This window comes from Bufo bufo, chromosome 6 (genome assembly GCF_905171765.1).
Source record: "Bufo bufo chromosome 6, aBufBuf1.1, whole genome shotgun sequence".
NCBI classification, from domain to species: Eukaryota; Metazoa; Chordata; class Amphibia; order Anura; family Bufonidae; genus Bufo; species Bufo bufo.
Genome location: NC_053394.1, coordinates 85879870 through 85904149, shown reverse-complemented (window position 1 = coordinate 85904149; position 24280 = coordinate 85879870). Strand labels below are relative to the sequence as shown.

General features: G+C 41.9%; 1 protein-coding gene across 3 annotated transcripts in view; it reads right to left on the bottom strand.

Annotated features, from left to right (window-relative positions):
- The window catches only part of PRKG1 (protein kinase cGMP-dependent 1), a 1174838-nt gene that overhangs the window by 350306 nt on the left and 800252 nt on the right, over positions 1–24280 (bottom strand). For all 3 annotated transcript variants that reach the window (XM_040435670.1, XM_040435671.1, XM_040435669.1), the window contains exon 4: positions 7718–7823. In XM_040435670.1, the coding sequence (XP_040291604.1) occupies positions 7718–7823 (106 nt within the window). The remainder of the gene's footprint in view (positions 1–7717; positions 7824–24280) is intronic.

The following is a 24280-nucleotide window of genomic DNA, read 5'->3' as shown; positions in this document are numbered from 1 at the left end:
GGTGCATTATCCTGCTGGAAGTAGCTATCAGAGGATGGATACATGTTCTCATTCTGTTTACGCCAAATTCAGACTCTACCATTTGAATGTCTCAACAGAAATTGAGACTCATCAGACCAGGCAACATTTTTCCAGTCTTCAACAGTCCAATTTTGGTGAGCTCGTGCAAATTGTAGAATCTTTTTCCTATTTGTAGTGGAGATGAGTGGTACCCGGTGGGATCTTCTGCTGTTGTCGCCCATCCGCCTCAAGGTTGTGCGTGTTGTGGCTTCACAAATGCTTTGCTGCATACCTCGGTTGTAACGAGTGGTTATTTCAGTCAACGTTGCTCTTCTATCAGCTTGAATCAGTCAGCCCATTCTCCTCTGAACTCTAGCATCCACAAGGCATTTTTGCCCACAGGACTGCCGCACACTGGATGTTTTTCCCTTTTCACACCATTCTTTGTAAACCCTAGAAATGGTTGTGCGTGAAAATCCCAGTAACTGAGCAGATTGTGAAATACTCAGACCGGCACGTCTGGCACCAACAGCCATGTCACGCTCAAAATTGCTTAAATCACCTTTTTTTCCCATTCTGACATTCAGTTTGGAGTTCAGAAGATTGTCTTGACCAGGAGCACACCCCTAAATGCATTGAAGCAACTGCCATGTGATTGGTTGACTAGATAATTGCATTAATGAGAAATAGAACAGGTGTTCCTAATAATTCTTTAGGTGAGTGTATATTACTAGTTAGAATCAAATTTTCTTGAAATTCAATTCGGGAGAATTCTGAGAAAGAGAGTTTAGTTTTGGCTGTGCAGCAAAAAAATCCAACACAGAAATAAGTAACATTACTTATATCCGATGGACAGTGGCGTACATAGAGAAGTAAGGACCCCATAGCAAGGATCAAACCAGGTTCCCCACACAGGACAGAAGGGCTTCTGCCTAAACCCTTTTTAATGACCCTTGGGCCATTTTTCCATTGTCTCATTTGATAAAAGTTGTTCCTAGAGGGTAGAGCCCTGACCAAGTTTTCACTTGCAGTAGAAGAGGGGATGATCCCAACTAAGACTGGGCCCCCTCTTCCCATGGGCCCCCTCTTGCCCTGGGCCCCATAGCAGTCACATGGTCTGCCGCTATGGTAGTTACGCCCCTGCCGATGGAAACACCAAGAATTAGCCCGACTGAAAAAACTTGTCAGAATCTGCTCCACACCAGCCTCACATCTGCAGCAGAAATCCAAGTGTCAGCATAAGATTTCTGGGGCAGAAATATAGATGGAGCAGCTTGTAAACTTAAAGGGGTAAGTGTCACAAAACATATTTTATATTTTTCAAACCAACACCTACATCTGAATACTTTTGTAATTACATGTAATTAAACATTTAGGGGCACATTTAGGGGGGTTTCAGATCCCGGTCTTAATAAAGCCCTGAACTGGAGGTGGATCCACAGAAGTTATGAAGAGGCGCATCCAGCACCTGTTCTAAATGTAAACCATCTTCCGAGCTGTCTTACATTTAGACCTTTTTCTACTCCTAAAACAGGCGTAGAAAATGATAAACGCCCACAATTTTTAGACCTGCCATGAGCAGGGTAAAGTTGCAGGTAGCGGAGCAACTAACCATTGCGCCATCATCAGTATTTCAGTATAGTAAATGGCCCCCTTAGTGTAGCCAGTGAGCTATTCAATAAAATATATCTGTATAGCACCAACTGCTGATCGAACGTGCTCATTTTAAATCTTTAAAGGGGTTGTCTCATCTGAGACAATGGGGGCAAATCGCTGGGAATCGCACATATATTGAGAATGGAACGGGCCAAAGTGGTGGCTGGAGGACTCCAGTCTGGCAACCAAGCAGTCTCCCCATAGAAGTGAATGGGAGCGCACCACACATGACCGTCCAACGCTCCTATTCACTTCTATGGGCCCGACGAAAATGGCTCGTGTATTTTCGGCGGCCCCATAGAAATTAATGGAGGGTGGCTGTGCACCACTTACGTGGCTCCGTTTAGGATATCAAACAATGAAGGCATATCCTAGCGATACTGGAAAAAAAGTCTGCTGGAGTTTTACAGATTTGCGAGTGGGGGGGTTTAACCACCTCAGCCCCCAGTGCTTAAACACCCTGAAAGACCAGGCCACTTTTTACACTTCTGACCTACACTACTTTCACCGTTTATTGCTCGGTCATGCAACTTACCACCCAAATGAATTTTACCTCCTTTTCTTCTCACTAATAGAGCTTTCATTTGGTGGTATTTCATTGCTGCTGACATTTTTACTTTTTTTGTTATTAATCGAAATTTAACGATTTTTTTGCAAAAAAATGACATTTTTCACTTTCAGTTGTAAAATTTTGCAAAAAAAAACGAGATCCATATAGAAATTTTGCTCTAAATTTATAGTTCTACATGTCTTTGATAAAAAAAAAATGTTTGGGTAAAAAAAAAATGGTTTGGGTAAAAGTTATAGCGTTTACAAACTATGGTACAAAAATGTGAATTTCCGCTTTTTTGAAGCCGCTCTGACTTTCTGAGCACCTGTCATGTTTCCTGAGGTTCTACAATGCCCAGACAGTACAAACACCCCACAAATGACCCCATTTCTGAAAGTACACACCCTAAGGTATTCGCTGATGGGCATAGTGAGTTCATAGAACTTTTTATTTTTTGTCACAAGTTAGCGGAAAATGATGATTTTTTTTTTTTTTTTTTTTTTTTCTTACAAAGTCTCATATTCCACTAACTTGTGACAAAAAATAAAAAGTTCTATGAACTCACTATGCCCATCAGCGAATACCTTGGGGTCTCTTCTTTCCAAAATGGGGTCACTTGTGGGGTAGTTATACTGCCCTGGCATTCTAGGGGCCCAAATGTGTGGTAAGGAGTTTGAAATCAAATTCAGTAAAAAATGACCTGTGAAATCCGAAAGGTGCTCTTTGGAATATGGGCCCCTTTGCCCACCTAGGCTGCAAAAAAGTGTCACACATCTGGTATCTCCGTACTCAGGAGAAGGTGGGGAATGTGTTTTGGGGTGTCATTTTATATATACCCATGCTGGGTGAGAGAAATATCTTGGCAAAAGACAACTTTTCCCATTTTTTTATACAAAGTTGTCATTTGACCAAGATATTTATCTCACCCAGCATGGGTATATGTAAAAAGACACCCCAAAACACATTCCTCAACTTCTCCTGAGTACGGGGATACCAGATGTGTGACGCTTTTTTGCAGCCTAGGTGGGCAAAGGGGCCCATATTCCAAAGAGCACCTTTCGGATTTCACTCCTCATTTTTTCCTGAATTTGATTTCAAACTCCTTACCACACATTTGGGCCCCTAGAATACCAGGGCAGTATAACTACCCCACAAGTGACCCCATTTTGGAAAGAAGACACCCCAAGGTATTCCGTGAGGGGCATGGCGAGTTCCTAGAATTTTTTATTTTTTGTCACAAGTTAGTGGAAAATGATGATTTTTTTTTTTATTTTATTTTTTTCATACAAAGTCTCATATTCCACAAACTTGTGACAAAAAATAAAAACTTCCATGAACTCACTATGCCCATCAGCGAATACCTTGGGGTCTCTTCTTTCCAAAATGGGGTCACTTGTGGGGTAGTTATACTGCCCTGGCATTCTAGGGGCCCAAATGTGTGGTAAGTAGTTAAATGACCTGTGAAATCCGAAAGGTGCTCTTTGGAATATGGGCCCCTTTGCCCACCTAGGCTGCAAAAAAGTGTCACACATCTGGTATCTCCGTACTCAGGAGAAGGTGGGGAATGTGTTTTGGGGTGTCTTTTTACATATACCCATGCTGGGTGAGATAAATATCTTGGTCAAATGCCAACTTTGTATAAAAAAATGGGAAAAATTGTCTTTTGCCAAGATATTTCTCTCACCCAGCATGGGTATATGTAAAATGACACCCCAAAACACATTCCCCAACTTCTCCCGATTACGGAGATACCAGATGTGTGACACTTTTTTGCAGCCTAGGTGGGCAAAGGGGCCCATATACAAAAGAGCACCTTTCGGATTTCACAGGTCATTTTTTACAGAATTTGATTTCAAACTCCTTACCACACATTTGGGCCCCTAGAATGCCAGGGCAGTATAACTACCCCACAAGTGACCCCATTTTGGAAAGAAGAGACCCCAAGGTATTCACTGATGGGCATAGTGAGTTCATGGAACTTTTTATTTTTTGTCACAAGTTAGTGGAATATGAGACTTTGTATGAAAAAAAAAATAAAAAAAAAATCATCATTTTCCACTAACTTGTGACAAAAAATAAAAAATTCTAGGAACTCGCCATGCCCCTCACGGAATACCTTGGGGTGTCTTCTTTCCAAAATGGGGTCACTTGTGGGGTAGTTATACTGCCCTGGCATTTTCCAGGGGCCCTAATGTGTGGTAAGTAGGTAAATGACCTGTGAAATCCTAAAGGTGCTCTTTGGAATATGGGCCCCTTTGCCCACCTAGGCTGCAAAAAAGTGTCACACATGTGGTATCGCCGTATTCGGGAGACGTTGGGGAATGTGTTTTGGGGTGTCATTTTACATATACCCATGCTGGGTGAGAGAAATATCTTGGCAAAAGACAACTTTTCCCATTTTTTTTATACAAAGTTGGCATTTGACCAAGATATTTCTCTCACCCAGCATGGGTATATGTAAAATGACACCCCAAAACACATTCCCCAACTTCTCCTGAGTACGGCGATACCAGATGTGTGACACTTTTTTGCAGCCTAGATGCGCAAAGGTGCCCAAATTCCTTTTAGGAGGGCATTTTTAGACATTTGGATACCAGACTTCTTCTCACGCTTTGGGGCCCCTAGAATGCCAGGGCAGTATAAATACCCCACATGTGACCCCATTTTGGAAAGAAGACACCCCAAGGTATTCAATGAGGGGCATGGCGAGTTCATAGAAATGTTTTTTTTTTGGCACAAGTTAGCGGAAATTGATATTTTTTATTTTTTTCTCACAAAGTCTTCCGTTCCGCTAACTTGGGACAAAAATTTCAATCTTTCATGGACTCAATATGCCCCTCACGGAATACCTGGGGGTGTCTTCTTTCCGAAATGGGGTCACATGTGGGGTATTTATACTGCCCTGGCATTCTAGGGGCCCTAAAGCGTGAGAAGAAGTCTGGAATATAAATGTCTAAAAAATTTTACGCATTTGGATTCCGTGAGGGGTATGGTGAGTTCATGTGAGATTTTATTTTTTGACACAAGTTAGTGGAATATGAGACTTTGTAAGAAAAAAAAAATAAAATTCCGCTAACTTGGGCCAAAAAAATGTCTGAATGGAGCCTTACAGGGGGGTGATCAATGACAGGGGGGTGATCAATGACAGGGGGGTTGATCAATGACAGGGGGGTTGATCAATGACAGGGGGGTGATCAGGGAGTCTATATGGGGTGATAACCACAGTCATTGATCACGCCCGTGTAAGGCTTCATTCAGACGTCCGGATGCGTTTTGCGGATCCGATCCATCTATCAGTGCATCCGTAAAAATCATGCGGACATCTGAATGGAGCTTTACAGGGGGGTAATCAATGACAGGGGGGTAATCAGGGAGTCTATATGGGGTGATCACCACAGTCATTGATCACGCCCCTGTAAGGCTTCATTCAGACGTCCGGATGCGTTTTGCGGATCCGATCCATCTATCAGTGCATCCGTAAAAATCATGCGGACATCTGAATGGAGCTTGACAGGGGGGTAATCAATGACAGGGGGGTAATCAATGACAGGGGGGTGATCAGGGAGTCTATATGGGGTGATCACCACAGTTATTGATCATGCCCCTGTAAGGCTTCATTCAGACGTCCGGATGCGTTTTGCGGATCCGATCCATCTATCAGTGCATCCGTAAAAATCATGCGGACATCTGAATGGAGCTTTACAGGGGGGTAATCAATGACAGGGGGGTGATCACCACAGTCATTGATCATGCCCCTGTAAGGCTTCATTCAGACGTCCGGATGCGTTTTGCGGATCCGATCCATCTATCAGTGCATCCGTAAAAATCATGCGGACATCTGAATGGAGCTTTACAGGGGGGTAATCAATGACAGGGGGGTAATCAGGGAGTCTATATGGGGTGATCACCACAGTCATTGATCACGCCCCTGTAAGGCTTCATTCAGACGTCCGGATGCGTTTTGCGGATCCGATCCATCTATCAGTGCATCCGTAAAAATCATGCGGACATCTGAATGGAGCTTGACAGGGGGGTAATCAATGACAGGGGGGTAATCAATGACAGGGGGGTGATCAGGGAGTCTATATGGGGTGATCACCACAGTTATTGATCATGCCCCTGTAAGGCTTCATTCAGACGTCCGGATGCGTTTTGCGGATCCGATCCATCTATCAGTGCATCCGTAAAAATCATGCGGACATCTGAATGGAGCTTTACAGGGGGGTAATCAATGACAGGGGGGTGATCACCACAGTCATTGATCATGCCCCTGTAAGGCTTCATTCAGACGTCCGGATGCGTTTTGCGGATCCGATCCATCTATCAGTGCATCCGTAAAAATCATGCGGACATCTGAATGGAGCTTTACAGGGGGGTAATCAATGACAGGGGGGTGATCACCACAGTCATTGATCATGCCCCTGTAAGGCTTCATTCAGACGACCGGATGCGTTTTGCGGATCCGATCCATGTATCAGTGCATCCGTAAAAATCATGCGGACATCTGAATGGAGCTTTACAGGGGGGTAATCAATGACAGGGGGGTGATCAGGGAGTCTATATGGGGTGATCACCACAGTCATTGATCACGCCCCTGTAAGGCTTCATTCAGACGTCCGGATGCGTTTTGCGGATCCGATCCATCTATCAGTGGATCCGTAAAAATCATGCGGACGTCTGAATGGAGCTTTACAGGGGGTTGATCAATGACAGGGGGGTAATCAATGACAGGGGGGTGATCAGGGAGTCTATATGGGGTGATCAGGGGTGATTAGGGGTGATCAGGGGCTAATAAGGGGTTAATAAGTGACGGGGGGGGGGGGTAGTGTAGTGTAGTGGTGCTTGGTGCTACTTTACTGAGCTACCTGTGTCCTCTGGTGGTCGATCCAAACAAAGGGGACCACCAGAGGACCAGGTAGCAGGTATATTAGACGCTGTTATCAAAACAGCGTCTAATATACCTGTTAGGGGTTAAAAAAAACACATCTCCAGCCTGCCAGCGAACGATCGCCGCTGGCAGGCTGGAGATCAACTCTCTTACCTTCCGTTCCTGTGAGCGCGCGCGCCTGTGTGCGCGCGTTCACAGGAAGTCTCGCGTCTCGCGAGATGACGCGTATATGCGTGACTGTGCGCAGCGCTGCCACCTCCGGAACGCGATCCTGCGTTAGGCGGTCCGGAGGTGGTTAAATAATATTTGCATGTAGCTATACAGTGGGCCCCCAGAATGGGTTATACTGGTGGGTCCTAGGCACCCCAGTCCAACACTGTCTTTCCCAGTGAATTTGCATATCTGAAACAGTAAAATTAGTTTATGAGTCCCAATGGGGACAGTGACTGAGGAGGGTGATGCTCCTCTCTGCACATCACAAGTGAATATGTTTCCTCTATATACGTTACTAGAGTAAGGCATATTAGTACCGTAATTCTTAATTGACTGTACATCTAATGCACTGATTTATAAATAACATAGAAATAAAATACAAACAACCAATTTGATAAAAAAAATTGTACCTTTTTAAAAACTCCATATATTCCGTGTGCTTGATTAGCCCTGTCCGCATCATTATCGTCTGAAAACATTGTCGATCGATTGCCCAAAGTTTCACATTTGTAAGTGCTGCAAGAAAAAAAAAATATGAGAGTAATGATTAATCCTCCATTTATACCTCTAAACGGACAGTAATCTATACCCAGGTGATGAAAAAATATTTAAGTCCCTGGTGTCACCTGGATACAATCAATTTTGCACACGGGTTTGTGCACACGTGCAGTAAAATTCCCATGTCCCCTGCCCTTGTACTTTCTAATTCAGCAGCGCGGTCTATGAACGCACCAGCCATTAATAATAGAGGGCATTCACTGCGCCACGTATGGGTCCGCTAATGACTACAACAAACATTACCAAACAATCAATACAATTTCTCGACGACAACAGATGGAGCAGACCTGATTGTGTCATTTACAACATTGAGCTGCTTCGCTTGTACGTTGCAATAACGCTATACGGCCAGGTCTATGTCAAAGCACCAATAATGTAAAGCGATATCAGAAATTTACAAGACGTCACTGTAGGTAACATCACATGTAGATTATATGATTTATTAACATCCAATGAGCTCAACTATGCAGAATCTTTTAGTCGAAATCTCGACTAAAAGACAGACATTGCGGAGGGAGGGGGGGAAAACAGAAATGAGATTAATTTCTTAGTTTTGGATGCTGTTACTCTAACATCTGGGTCCCAGACACATGAAATAAGAAATGTGCATAACAACCTCCTCTCTCTAATGAGTACAGAAGGGGCTCCGTTTTCCGTCTGCTTCTCTCTTTTTAAAAATCTTTGAAGCCCATAAAAAAGTTGACTACCATCTTGTGACTGCAGTAATCTCGCCAGGATGAGTGGCATTCGTAAAACCAGCAGATACACTGATTTGTCTGCCGGGGAGATGCTATAAAGTGAGGTCTGAAGGTTAGTTTACATTTGTCATTCTTATCCGAAACATGCCAACGTGATGGAAATGCAAAAAACTACATGGGGGCAGCGCCACCACAGTCCTTGGTACACTAAGGCGACCTGTACACGGGCTGTCTTGCAGAAATTCTGCATGGATTTCCGTGTGGATTTCTGTGTGTTTCCACATCAAATCTGCGCCAGAAACCGCATGTGTTACTTGTGCTTTTTGGTGCAGATTTGACACTGATTTGCCGCCGATCTCACCCTTGCATTGAAAAGGGTGAGGTCCGTACAAAGAAGTGACCTGCTGTGGATTTCAAAATCCGCATGGAAGGTGAAAGTGTGCATGAGATGTATTGCGCTACAGTTTTTACTGTATTGCGCTACAGTTTTTCCAAGCGATAATCCGCAGGGAAAAAAGCATGCGGAATCTGCAAGGTGTGCAGGTAGCCTAAAGGCGCATTTACATGAGCAGCAGATAGTCGGAAAGAAAGCGTTCTTTCCCGACAGTCGACTGCACATTCAGTGGGGGTGAAGCGCTGCATTTACATGAAGCGGCGACATGAAGCGCACGGCGTCATAGCAACCAATGACGCCGTGTGCTCCTGCTCTGAACAGGAATCCAGCCCGGCATACCACGAACCGGTCTCGCATGCATGCATTCGGCCTAAGCATGAGGGATCGCTATTGCAATCGACTGTCCTCATACAGCTGCACTGTTTCCGGGCAGCCGATCGGTGTTTAGATGGCAAGATCTGCTGCCCAGAAATGATAATTTAGGTGCCTGCAAGAATGACAGGATCACTCGACGATTAAGCGTTTTGCTCGTTCATCCGGTCATCTGCTACACCTATACACGGCAGATTGTCGGGAACAAGCGTTTGCAGGAACGTTGGTTTCTAATCTGCCCGAATATTGCAACGTGTAATTTGTATTGGGTTTCGGAAGCTTTAAGTTGCCGTCCTGAGGCCACGGTCGGCATGGCTCGTGTATTAGCAGTCGTCCAGGACTGGTGTTTACACCACAAGCCGAATTATTAATTGTTACTTGCACAAAAACATACATAATCTATAACCGCTGACAAGCTGTAAGAAGTCTAGTGTAGCATTAAATGCCACTCTGCAAACTGCTTTCAAGGGTTTGACATTTAGGCAGCCAACTGCACAGCAGGTTAAATGACGGAACATTAATACTGGCTGAAAGACATAAGGATCGTGAAATGAATGCACTTGCTTAATATGTTTAACGACAGGCATTGTATGTACCGCTGTGATTACTGCGAGTGGCACAAACAGCGCAAATGCCACAATTTGTAGAAATTATTAGCGAGCACTCTAGATACATAATTCTTGCAACGTACGGTAAAAAAACAAAAGAATTAATGACTGTGGAGACTCACACAGAATCGGCAAAAATAAAGAAATGAAAGGGAATGTGTCATCAGAAAATGACCTATTGTTTCAATTACGTTTTTATGTTAAACATATATTTTACAGAATTGCATTTATTTTTTCTTCATTTTTCCATATCTCTATTTATATTAATGTATATAATTTATATAATCCTGCAATTTTCTCACTGACCATTAGGTTTAATAATGGGTCGTGATTTATTTTCCTGTACAGGTAACTTTTCTGTAGCCATTATCATTATCACCACCTGCAGGATTACAATGACAAGCAACACCTCTATATAGATAACACAGGATCCACCATTCTCAGTTGGTGATATCACAGCTTATCTGCTCCCTTCTGACCTCTGCACAGGTCACTGAGCATGCCTAGAAAACTCCCCCATAGAAGTCATCTCCTGCCAATTGTGTCTATGGTCCATGTAGCTGCTCTGAAAAGACAGGAGGTCTTAATATATTTTTAGGCCTAGTGGACAGTGGGGAAATTGCAGGATTATATACAATTTTTAAATATAGTGACATGAAATTCTTTTAAAAATCACCAAAAATTCAAAGAAATACATAAAAACATGATTAAAACAAAAGGTCATTTCTGATGACACATTCCCTTTAACATTTTTGGCCATTCAAAAAAGCAAAGCCTCATAGATGCTCCGCTGAGTTAGGCCAGCCATACACATAAGATAGCTGTTGGCCAAACGCTTGGTCTTCTTACGGCTATAACCCCTGCATCCCTCATACACATTCTAGCTTGAATGAGAGGGAAGAACCCACTGTCAGGCTTATCTTCCCCGACAGCTGCCATTGCAAAAGAGTCGGGAGACCCCCATATACATTAGATAGTCACCCAGCATACATCTAATGTGTAAGGCCAGCTTTATACTCATGTAATCGCACAACTATGATGTCACAGAAAGGGAATAATGCACACAGTGATGTCACAGAACAGGTATAGTAAACCTTGATGCCACAGCTATTGAGTAAAGGCCAAAATGTGAAAAAGAGGGAAAATAGCAAATGGTATTTGCCATCCATGGCAGTATCTAAAGGGTCCAGATATCATCACCGCACTCCCTATAGCGATGCTCCTGACAAAGGCATTGCTCCTAATGCTTTTACGTTTCTGACGTGCAACAGTACTGTATAGAATATTACTGTGATGTTGTAGATTAAACAGGACAACTCGACATGGTCTTCTTGACTTGCACACTGAACCTGTCCGAGAGATATGGATGCAGCATATCCCTTCAGAAATGGCAGTCATGGCTGCTTCAGTGTGAAGAGGCTTGCCCGCTAAGCCATATTAGAAAGAATTGCAGGTGATGTTATCTGATGGGGTTGCTCCAACGCAGCAAAAATACAAAAGGTTGATCAGATCTTAGTGAAAATACTACCTTTAAAATCTAATAATGTTAATCAACGCCTTCAGCAATCCTATGATTTACAAATTATTAGCTGACAACTTTCAAGTGTGTATCTATTCTAACCAGTCACTCATTATGAAGATGAGAGATACGCTAATTAATACTGTCAGCTCGGGTACATTTTAGGAGATAGTATGGTAACATAGTAACAAAGATTGCAAAGCTGAAAAAAGACATCCGTTCATCCAGTTCAGCCTGTTATCCTGCAACATTAATCCAGAGAAAGCAAAAAACAAACAAAAAACAAACAAACTATAAGGTCGAAAACAATTTTCCTCATTTTTTAGGGGACAAAATTCCTTCCCGACTCCAATCCGAATAACTCCCTGGATCAACGACCCCTCTCTAGTAACTATAGCCTGTAATATTATTACACTCCGGAAATACATCCAGGCTCTTCTTGAACTCTTTTAGTGAACTCACCATCACCACCTCCTCAGGCAGAGAGTTCCATAGTCTCACTGCTCTTACCGTAAAGAATCCTCTTCTATGTTTGTGTACAAACCTTCTTATTCCAGACGCAGAGGATGTCCCCTCGTCACAGTCACAGTCCTAGGTAGAAATAGGTCATGATGCAATCAACTTTATAGAAGACTTTTCACACAGAGCATGCCATGTCCTAAAATCAATCATAGCTATCCTACCCTTCAGCTCTGATTGTTAAACCAGTAGCGTGCCTCACTTGAAAAAAATCTACCTGGTTGGTTCCTATTGGCCACACTTCACCTGGAAACAGGGCTTGAATATTTAGGATCCTGGTCCAAATACCCAGGCCATTATATATTATTATTTACAATTGAGAAGGCTCTTGCTGAAGGCGGGCAGAGGGAAGGCAGAGGGCAGGCAGAGCAGGAAGTCTGTGAGGTGCTAATTTAGCCAATAGCTGCAGAGCAGGAAGTGAAGTAAGAGAGGTGCGTCATTAGGACAACTTCTGCTATAAAGTTGCAGCAGTTTTGTTTTTGGCTGTGATGTTTAAGGCATTGTGCCAAGTTAGCGGAAAACTGATTGGTGTTGGTCCGACTGCTGAGACTCCCACCAATCCTGAGAACAGGGGGTCCCCTGTCCCCACTCTAATGGAGCGTCAGGTCTAGCACGTGCCCTGCCTCTTCATTCATTCTCTGTGGGACAGACAGCATTGTACGCTGACCTCTGAGACTCCCACCAATCCTTGTAATGAGTACAGTACTGATTCAGTGATGTGGCCTTTTCTCTAATTTAACCCTGAACACTGGCAGTGCAGGGAACTGCAGTCAGCACAATTCTCTGAATCAGCACTGTGGCCCCTTTATTCTGAGAAACAGGAATGCTCTGGTGTGTTACATGACCCAAGTAGCTCCATTTTATTGTTATTGTTTGTTTGTTTGGTAGGTGGATGGATATATCTAGAGAGGGAATTCTGTGCCTTACGGCTGGGTTACACAAAATATGTTTTCTTTGTTTTACTAGTAAGTAATATATAATATTATCATGCATCAATAATTCATTAAATATAAATATTTGAAAGACAATCAGATACTGTATGTGTGAACATCTGGATACAATACAGCTTTCTACTGTGAGCCCGGGGCATAATATTGAGGTCTTGTTCAGCAGTCAGCATTCACACAGTATGCTAGAAACTGCTGACATTCCCAGGTGGCTATTGAAGCACAGATCCAGTAATACTTCTCTAAAGGAATGGAAAAGGGACGCAGGCGTCCCAGGCTGCAGGCTGGAATAAGCCTGTGGCCTGAACGAGAGAAGACGGCTCGGAATGGGAATCCGTTTTTTTTTATTTTTTAGCCACTTGGGGAGCCTAATATGGGGGCACTATAGAGGGCATTACTAGGGGCAGTGTAGGCATGCTGATGGTGGGCTGGCTCAGTGTTGTGGCACTCATCTTAACTCCTAAGCCACCTGCTCCATGTTTTAATTACAGATGGCAGAATGTGGCAGCTGGTACTGGCCACCACAGACAGGCAGTTTCTGGGGAGGTATTCTGTGCTGCACCGTAGTATTTGGTTTTGCTGAGGCAATGTCTTCTAATGTCTGGCATGTCCATAGGTAATAAATACCCAGTAGAGCTGTACATTTGGCTTCTATACTTCAGTACGCCTTGTCCTAAAGAAATTGCCCCAGCATAAAACTTCCAAGGACCTCCAACAATCAAGGGGTCCTGGAGTCCTTATAGTAAATGTAGCGAATCAATTTGCAAGTAGAGCTTCCACTCCATTCAACCAGACCCTATTCTTGTAATCAGTTGGATAAGGTTGTGCATAGATGATAAGTTCTTATGGTGGGGCACACCCAATGTAAAATTGTAGCCAACTGCTATCTAAAGAAAAATATTACACAGAATGCTTTTTATTGGCATTATTTGGCAAATATCACAATTGCATACAGTTCCACCAAACGTAAGGTCTAAGAATTCCTGAAAACTCTCCATCAGGTAAATAAAGATGCCTGAGTAGGTAATTATCAGGAACAAACTGTTTATTCCCAATAACTACCTGCTGGTCAGAGTTCGTGAGAGAATGCATCAATCATCTCCTCTGTATGGGAATGAGTGATCAATACTGTGATCACTGTTCCCTATACAAAATCATTGTTTCAAGACAGATCACGTTGTGTAAACAGAAGCTATGGTTTTGGTGTCCACATCAATGATACTATTACCCTTTGAACGAGCATTTGATCATTTATTGGGTGGTCAGTGGCACTTCACAGGTCAATTATCAGGAATGAGTATTCCTAGAAATGCTCCTTCCTGATAATTGACCCGATCATTGGCCTGTGTAAAACGGTCTTAAGATTCCTAAGTTAGTTAACTGACATGGAAGAGATTAAGAAAAAAATGAAGTTGACTCTTTTTAGTTTTTAGTGAACTCTATAAGGTCCTTGTTTTTAAAGAGCAACAAAAAGGTTCATAGACAGAGCACTGTCTTGTTCTAACCCAACGTTGACAATCACCGAAGAAAGCATACGTAATAGGATTGCTTACAGTGATTTGCTTTGATGTTGTGTCTACTTATAACACACCATTTACCAAATGTGAAGTGTGAACGTGCCCTGCCAAAACCAGGACAGCAGAGGACATTTGCATATTTGAACAACTGTCACGCTGTTTAATGGTCATAAACATGATTTTAGCACCAGCTTGAGTGAAGTATGATGGATTCCAAATCCCAAAGCTTATCAGCTATGAGTAATGTCTAATGTTCCTCATGAATGCCAATGTGTTCACACAAAATTTCCTTTTTGTTCATCTTTATGGAAAAAACACTTTGTCAACAGATAGAAAAAACTGGTTCCTTGATTCTTGAAGGGCACTTATGTTATCTCCTAAACGTCACCTAGATAACCATGGCATTTAGCTGACATTTTAAAGGCTTTTTATTATTAGACTGATAACAATTCTTACCCCTGAAGAAAATATGACAAAATTAAGTATTTTCCTGAAATCTGCTTGAATGATTTTTTTCATTGTTTTATTCGAGTGTCTAAGGTATCTTGGCTTCCTTTACTTTACAGATATTGGTTGAAAGCATTGCCCATGGGATTATTACCCAAGCTTTCCACATACCTGGAAGGATACATCTGTAATAAATAGTAAAATATCAAATCTATGTTATAAAGGTCTGTTACGGGGGCATGAAATCAGAGTGATTACCAGGGTAGCAAGCAGAACAGCTGCTATGGTACCCTACTGTTAAGGTGCTCAAATCTGTTAAAGAGTGGTGTAGGTGATGGGTAGTGAATTCTTCCTAGAAAATAGCAAATACCTGGAAAAGGTGAAGCAAGAGTGAGCATTAAGCGACCTAAGAAAAGATGCAGAAAGATTTTAGGTGTCTCATACTATACATGCTACAGTACTCATCATTACAGCACTCTGACTGCAAAAGTAGGGGTGTACCTAAGGAAACTGCTAGAACATGTGCCCCGGCTGCTGGGTGGGTGTCCAGGAGAAGTACCAACAAGTTTTCACCAGCATAAGGGCATCAAACTTATGAAGTAAAGCCTAACTACAACATTGTGTGCCTATTGCAGAGACAAGCAGGTGATTGTGTCATTGGAGTTCTAATCCCACTCCTGGACCAATCTTTCAAGCTCTATATGTATGTATGTTTTTTATTTATATCATAGTCTAGTCTACGGGAGGTGGACACATGTAATTCCAATGTTTGATACAGAGCTGTCTGATGGTCTTTTATGCCAGTGCAATGGCACTGACCAGTCTTGTTAAAACCTCTTTCTGTTGGTGCCAGTGGATAACCCCTCAATTTGCCACATTTGACTCCATCATCCGCTCCCATGCCCATAGTCCCCCAGAACTGAGAGAAGATAGACACAAGCATGCTATCATCATCATACATCATCTCCATCCATGGTGTAGCCTATGGTGGCCTTCTGGAATATACAGATGTAGCAAAGTTTAAATTGTCTTTTGGAACACATAGCATACACAGCGGCAGCAAACTCATGGCCCGGCAATGCTAACTGCATTTGGAGCGCTGAACATTTATATGCAATTTGCATAATGTGACTCCTCCTATACAAAGCGAATGAGTAGCCATGCTACATAAACTGCATAGGTGCGTTACGCAGTACAAGTGCAGCCTGGAAATTGCTGGCAATCCACATAAAGTTACTGCAGCTGAACCACACTGTGCAGCCCAAATGCAAAATCTATATGCGGATTACTGCTAATTGTTGGGCTGTACCTGCACTTGCCTTTCAAAACAACAGTAACTACAGGTGCGCCTTGTGGATCCTATGGCAGGACCGCACTGTGTTCACCATCATTAGGTGTCAAGTTAAACGTTGCTCCATCTGCATCTTGAAGACATTAGTAGATGCCATTTACAAGCTACCATAATTCGAGTATTGTCATGCTTTCCAATGTATTTTTCGAGGGGTAACAATCGTAATTTCATTAGCTCACGCAAACTGATACTCATTAATTTCATCAAAGCAACTAATGAAAGACGACCTTCCACCACTTCTGACATGCCTGTTTTAATAGCTTCATGCATTCCCCATGTAATAACAATTCTGGAGCATCGATTCTTATGTCTGTATGTTGTGCCATTTATTTATTATTTCTACTAGAAGTTATGAATGAACTGCTAGCAGTCTGCAGTAAGGGTACAGAGGGGAGGTCACCAGTTGGGGGGGGTGTACCTGCACAGTCTGAAAATGGCAGCACTGATTGGATAGAGTGAGTCTCTGCAGGTACACCCCACCAACAGGTTACCACTCCTTTGTGTCCTTACTGCAGACGGCTAACAATTTATCCATAACTTCTAGCAGGAATAATAAAGGAATGGCACAGCATAGAGAATAAATGCTCCAGAATTGTTATTACATGGGGAATGCATGATGCTATTAAATCAGGCATGTCAGGAGTGATGACAGGTCCTCTTTAACTAGTTAACACCATATTTCTCATTTTCTGTACTTTTGTTTAATTCAGTCTTGGCTTTTGGCCTTTTTTTTACTATTGTTGTTGGACCCTAAATGGATTTCTAAATAATTGTAACCTTCATTTCTTTATGTGTCTATAGCTACTGAAGACTTTGGATAAATTACACCACGTAACAAAAAAAAACTTTTCGTCTGCTACTGGGCAAAAACCATTTGTCCTATACTAAATCGATCGTGTGCGGATTACAAATCCGAAGTCAGAATTGTTGTAACACGTCACAAAATGTTGCTATGCATAAGTATGCCTAAATGAATTAAGCATTTGGAAAGCATTGAATAATTTTGAACAGAACGAGTTCTACTCCAACAATTATCTGATATACATCAAAGTTTGAGTAGTAAACAGTGTATGAAAATATAATGGAATAACAAAATTTCAAAAAGTCTCGTTTTTCAGTTTAAAAGTGTTTCAGGCATCTGCTTTTGCGTTTGTGAACGGTCATATTTTCCCTTTGCAAAAACCAGCAGTAGTCCCCCATCATGTTGGGATTCCACCGTCCTTGATACCTGTTCTCCATTGTAGAAATATCTTTATGGAACTGCCCTCCATGTTCGTCACTTACGTGTCCCAAATTTGGTGGGAAAAAGTCAAGATGGGAATGTAAGAAATGTACTTTCAATGACATTCAGCAGCCAAGTTGTTCATATGCTGTAAGCATGTTGTCTACTAATTTAGCATAGTTTGTCTGTTCCCAAGGAAGTTCTGCACAAATGCATCCCAAGCTGCAAGTTCCAGAGGGTTGAGTTTTGTTCTGAATGTGTCATCATGCATTAGTTTGTTGATTTGGGGACCAATAAAAATTCTGGCCTTTATTTTAGCATTAGTTTTCTGTGTGCTAAACTTCTCCTTCAAATACTGGAAACCATTTCCATCACGATCAAATGCAATTACAAAACTTCACATTAAACCAAGTTTAACGTGAAGTGGTGGAAGATAAACTTGAAGTGGATCGACCAGTGATTTGTGTTGTACATTGTACTGACCAACTGTGTGCTCAACGCTGAGAGGCCACTGTCTCATTTTGTAATGATTGTTGTCATCACGACTGTTCCATAGGCACAAGAAACACATATGCTTTGTGTACCCTAACTGTAGGCCAAGCAGCAGTGCTACCACTTTCAGGTCAGCACAAATTTTCCATTTATGTTCTGAGTATTTGATAATTTTCTAAATTAACTCCATAAAAGGATGGGTCTCTTTCATTCCAACCGCATGAGCCAATGGAACAGATGGTTTTTCGTTACCATTGTGCAACAAGACAGCTTTCAAACTTTTTTTTGCTAGAGTCTATGAATAGCCTCCACTCATCGGGAACATGTGTACCATCTAACTCCATCATAAGACCAGTTCCATTAGTACAGAAACAGACATCACTTTCCATTGCATAGAATGCAGCTAACTTGGTGTGTCAATGATGAAAGTGTGAAGTTGTGGTGCCTCGTTGTAGCAAATTCCACTTCTGAAGTCTAGAAGCTAGCAGTTCTGACTTTTCTTTAGATAATGACAGATCTATTACCAGATCATCTAAATCTGATTGGCTCAGCAAGTGCGGCTGACCCTCCATTTGTTCTGGATCAGGGAATACATTGTGACAATCAACATCTTCTTCTTCATCAGGATCAGAACCGTCTGTTTTAAGTGCTGTTCCTGCTGTGTGAGAGGCAGGCATTGGATTCTCTACATCGTGTGGTACTGGTTTAAGAGCAGACTCACAGTCAGGATACACAATTTGTGACTTGTTTCTCTTTGAATATCCGGCGATTTTAGTCATGCAAAAGTAACAGTCTGAATGGTGATTCTTCTGCTCACGCCAAATCATAAGCACTGCAAAAGCCATTCCTTTCCTTTTACCATTCAACCACTGCATTAGCTCAGAGTAACACACAGTGCAACCAAACATGAGGTGCCAAGCTTCAATCTTTATCTCTAAATTTACAGTCAAAGTAATACTTGTAAGCAAGACAGACTCGCTTTGTCAGATTGTTGCGCTGATCATAAGTAGTGTATTTGCCACATATGTAGCAGAAATTGTCTGGATCATTAGCACATTTGCGTTTATCCATCTTAAGTTTTAAAACTGATAGCACTATAACAGATCACTTTATCAAAATCTCTCCAGCTTGCCTTATATACTTACTGCTGACATCAGCCTGAGTGCGTCCGGACAGGTCTGGACATGTCCTTTGGAATATTTCCAATATAATGCATTAATATTATAACTGAATAGGCTTTAAATGTATAACTTAAAATCTAGACGTGTCAGGCAAATTCTGAGTTCATATTTGGAATCAGCGTGCTCATTTTAGTATAAATCACATGTTTTTCTCTCAGTAGCAAAATCATTGTTGCGCTGTGTTATAGTAAATGTGGTAAAGCGCAATACTTTGATGTTATAAGGAAAACCGTTTATTAAATAGAACCTGCTGATGCTGACAGGGAATGCATGCTTCGTCTTCAAGAAGAAGAAAAGAAATGGTTCCGGCAGGTGGGCATAGACAGATGTGGCACTGCTGTGGTGATCACAATGCTTGGGTTTGCAAGCTCAAAATCATTTTTTACTTCCATTATACTTAGTTTGATGTTATCCTAAACAGTGAATAATAAAACAACCCCAATTCATTACCTAATAATTTTATTTCTCAGTTGTAAAGGTTCAGATATACAGATATGTTTTTTATTACCTTTCCTCTTGGTTCTAGATATAGTGGTGCATGATGACTAGCTATGAAAAAACTAACAAAAAAACTTCTGTGTCAAGTAGTTGGGCATTGTGAATTGAAAATAACACAACAATATACACTCACCTAAAGAATTATTAGGAACACCATGCTAATACTGTGTTGGACCCCCTTTTGCCTTCAGAACTGCCTTAATTCTACGTGGCATTAATTCAACAAGGTGCTGATAGCATTCTTTAGAAATGTTGGCCCATATTGATAGGATAGCATCTTGCAGTTGATGGAGATTTGAGGGATGCACATCCAGGGCATGAAGCTCCCGTTCCACCACATCCCAAAGATGCTCTATTGGGTTGAGATCTGGTGACAGTGGGGGCCATTTTAGTACAGTGAACTCATTGTCATGTTGAAGAAACCAATTTGAAATGATTCGAGCTTTGTGACATGGTGCATTATCCTGCTGGAAGTAGCCATCAGAGGATGGGTACATGGTGGTCATGAAGGGATGGACATGGTCAGAAACAATGCTCAGACAGCTTGTGGCATTTAAACTATGCCCAATTGGCACTAAGGGGCCTAAAGTGTGCCCAGAAAAAATCCCCCACACCATTACACCACCACCACCAGCCTGCACAGTGGTAGCACAGTGGTAACAAGGCATGATGGATACATGTTCTCATTCTGTTTACGCCAAATTCGGACTCTACCATTTGAATGTCTCAACAGAAATCGAGACTCATCAGACCAGGCAACATTTTTCCAGTCTTCAACAGTCCAATTTTGGTGAGCTCGTGCAAATTGTAGCCTCTTTTACCTTTTTGTAGTGGAGATGAGTGGTACCTGGTGGGGTCTTCTGCTGTTGTAGCCCATCCGCCTCAAGGTTGTGCGTGTTGTGGCTTCACAAATGCTTTGCTGCATACCTCGGTTGTAACGAGTGGTTATTTCAGTCAACGTTGCTCTTCTATCAGCCTGAATCAGTCGGCTCATTCTCCTCTGACCTCTAGCATCCACAAGGCATTTTCGCCCACAGGACTGCCGCATACTGGATGTTTTTCCCTTTTCACACCATTCTTTGTAAACCCTAGAAATGGTTGTGCGTGAAAATCCCAGTAACTGAGCAGATTGTGAAATACTCAGACCGGCCCGTCTGGCACCAACAACCATGCCACGCTCAAAATTGCTTAAATCACCTTTTTTTCCCATTCTGACATTCAGTTTGGAGTTCAGGAGATTGTCTTGACCAGGACCACACCCCTAAATGCATTGAAGCAACTGCCATGTGATTGGTTGACTAGATAATTGCATTAATGAGAAATAGAACAGGTGTTCCTAATAATTCTTTAGGTGAGTGTATATATTTTTTAAGGCTGGCCATCTAACACTAACATATAACTGGGTGTCTTGAAATATCTTGAGCCAAGAGGGAAGTTAGGGAAGGACAAGCCTGTTAGCAGTGCCTTGATAAAGCAGTCATACCCCTTGAACTTTTCCACATTTTTTCACATTACACCCACAAATGTAAATGTATTTTATTGGGATTTTATGTGATAGACCAACACAAAGTAGCAAGTATGTGTGAAGTGAAAAGAAAATGATATGGTTTTCAAAATTTTTAATAAGTAAAAATCTGAAAAGTGTGGTGTGCATTTGTATTCAGCCCCCTGTCTTCTGATACCCTTAAATTAAATTCAGTCTGACCAAGCAGCCAAGAGGCCCATGGTCACTCTGGAGGAGCTGCAGAGAACCACAGCTGGGGTGGGAGAATTTGCCCAGAGGACAACTATTAGTCATGTACTCCACAAATCTGAACTTGGAAGAGTGGCAAGAAGAAAGCTATTTTTGAAAGCAAGCTATTTGAGAAGTTCCATTTGAGGTTTGCCACAAGTCATGTAGGGGACATAGAAAACATGTGGAAGAAGGTGCTCTGGTCAGATGAGACCAAAGTTGAACTTTTTGACATAAATGCAAAAAGCTGTGTGTGGTGGAAAACTAACACTGCACATCACCCTGAACCATCCCCACCGTGAAACATGGTGGTGGCAGCATCATGCTGTGGGGATTGCTTTTCTTCAGCAAGGACAGGGAAGCTGCTCAGAGTTAGAGAGAAGATAGATGGAGCAAAAACAGCGCAATCCTAGAGGAGAACCTGTTAGAATCTGCAAAAGACTTGAGACTGAGGTGGAGGTTCACCTTCCAGCAGGACAACAACCCTAAACATACAACCAGAGCTACAATGGAATAGTTTAGATCAAAGCATATTCATGTATTAGAATGGCCCAAAGTCCAGACCTAAATCCCATTGAGAATCTGTGGCAAGACTTGAAAATTGCTGTTCACAGACACTCTCCATCCAATCTGACTGAGCTTGAGCTACTGTATTTTGCAAACAAGAATGGGCAAAAATGTTAACCTCTAGATGTGCAAAGCTGGTAGTGACATACCCCAACAGACTTCCAGCTGTAATTGCAGTGAAAGGTGGTTCTACAACGTATTGACACGGGGGGATGAATACAAATGCATGCCACACTTTCCAGATTATTATTTATAAAAATTTTTGGAAAGCATCTATCATTTTCTGTTCACTTCACACATTCTTGCTACTTTGTGTTGGTCTAACACATAAAATCCCAATAAAATGCCTTTAAGTTTGTGGGTGTAACGTGAAAAAACATGGAAAAGTTCAAGGGGTATGAATACTTTATCAAGGCACTTTGCTGTCTTCAAACAGAGTCTTGCATGTAACAGAATTCTGACCCAAGAGAGTGGAAAAGTATAAAGGAGAAAAGTAAACATTTTCTTTACCATTCAAGATAGATTTGGGCTGTAAAAATGATGTGAACCATACCTAATGGCATTTTCCAATAACCAAAAATCGCTTTCTTGTAGATCTTTCTCTAATTATATTTATTTTAGAGCTGTGCATTACATATTTATAGAAATATTCCTAAAATTGCATATTTATGGACTTAGATTGTTGGAGCTTACTTTAAAAAGGTTTATATTTGTTTAAAGTATAATCTCACATAAAATATTAGTGCAAATATTTTTACAATTCGGAGGAAGCTGAGGACTTGGCACATTATAAAATACTCCTGTTCATGTTCCCCTTTAAATTAGAGGTGCCCAGAGTTTGTATAGACTACATTACATATTAAGAGGTTACCTAAATGCAATTCCCTATCTTGATATTAAGTAGAGGAAATTCAAGTACCGTATGTAAGGGGTTATTATATTAATGACCACAATTGGTGAATTGTTTTCTTATGTGCTTTTGTATAAACTCAGAATATTATTGCCAATTTTTATGAAAATCAGCCAGTCTCTCTTGCATCCTTCCAGTTATTCATGCAGGATATTTTAACATATCTACTTCAAAAATGAAATGAACGGTGTAAGCAAATTAAATAGGGATGTTAGCATAAAAATAGAACAGAACGACTGTTGCCATACACCTTTCAGGAAAAAATGAATCTGCTTTATTTTGCTAAATCCAGATGGAATAAAGGAGGCGTGCGCTATTCTGATCCTGGAGAGACTCAGCAGGAAATTCTTTATTCGCCAGTTCTACCCTGTATTTTGTATTCCTGAGATTTAGAAGTATCTCCGCACTGCTGACAATAACTGAAGTCTGTTATATTACAAAACTAGTAAAGCGGTTCCTTTTTTGTGTTTGGAGGCCTAGGAGGGAATTGAAGGAGTTGGAGGTGTGTGGTGAAGGAGACAATAACCAGTTCTGAAATTGTGATCAAGTGTCTGAAAACTAATGAATAACAATAAGTCCGATTTAGGATTGCAGTTGCTCGCTGGCAGTTAAGTGTCTTATTACAGTAGAAAGACTATACTGTGTGACTATAATACGGAGTTGCCCATGAACAAACAGACTTCTCCATCTGGCAGATTGGAAAATTATTTTTCATGCAATTCAGCAATGCAGAATTTTAAAGGAAACCTGTCGCCAGAAAAAGTAGCGCAATCCGCAGGCTGCATGTTCATATGTGCCCGCATTGCTGAGAAAAATGATGCTTTAATATATGCAAATGAGCCTCTAGGAGCAACGGGGGCGTTGCCGTTACACCTAGAGACTCTGCTGCTGACGCATTCTCTCCGCTTTGATTGACAGGGCCAGACAGTAAAAAGGTTGTCATGCCTGGTCCTGTCAGTGAAAATGGAGAGGGAGCCATAGTTGCAGAGAGAGAAGAGCCTATAGGTGTAATGGCAACACCCTCATTGCTCCTATGGGCTCATTTGAATATATTAACATATCATTTTTCTTAGCAATGAAGGCAATAGTGTTGAGCAAATCGAAGTCCACAAAGTGCACTTCAATGCGAATTTCAGGATGAATTTGATTTGCTGTGAATCCAACTTTCCTCGTGCTTTGTGGTAGCGATAAAAACATTATTAACCGCTTTACGTCCGCCCATAGGATATAAACGTCCTATGGGTGGACGTCTATTTCTGAAAGCACGTTTTAAAACGTATTTTTAGAAATAGCAGCTGCACGCTAATCGTGCAGCTGCTGATCGGGTTGCCCGCTGTCAGTGGCAGCAGGGCAACCCTAAGACAAGGCAGGGACAGTGCCCAGGTGTCCCTGCCTTCCGGATCACTGCAGACACAGCGCTCACCGAGCGCTGTGTCTGCAG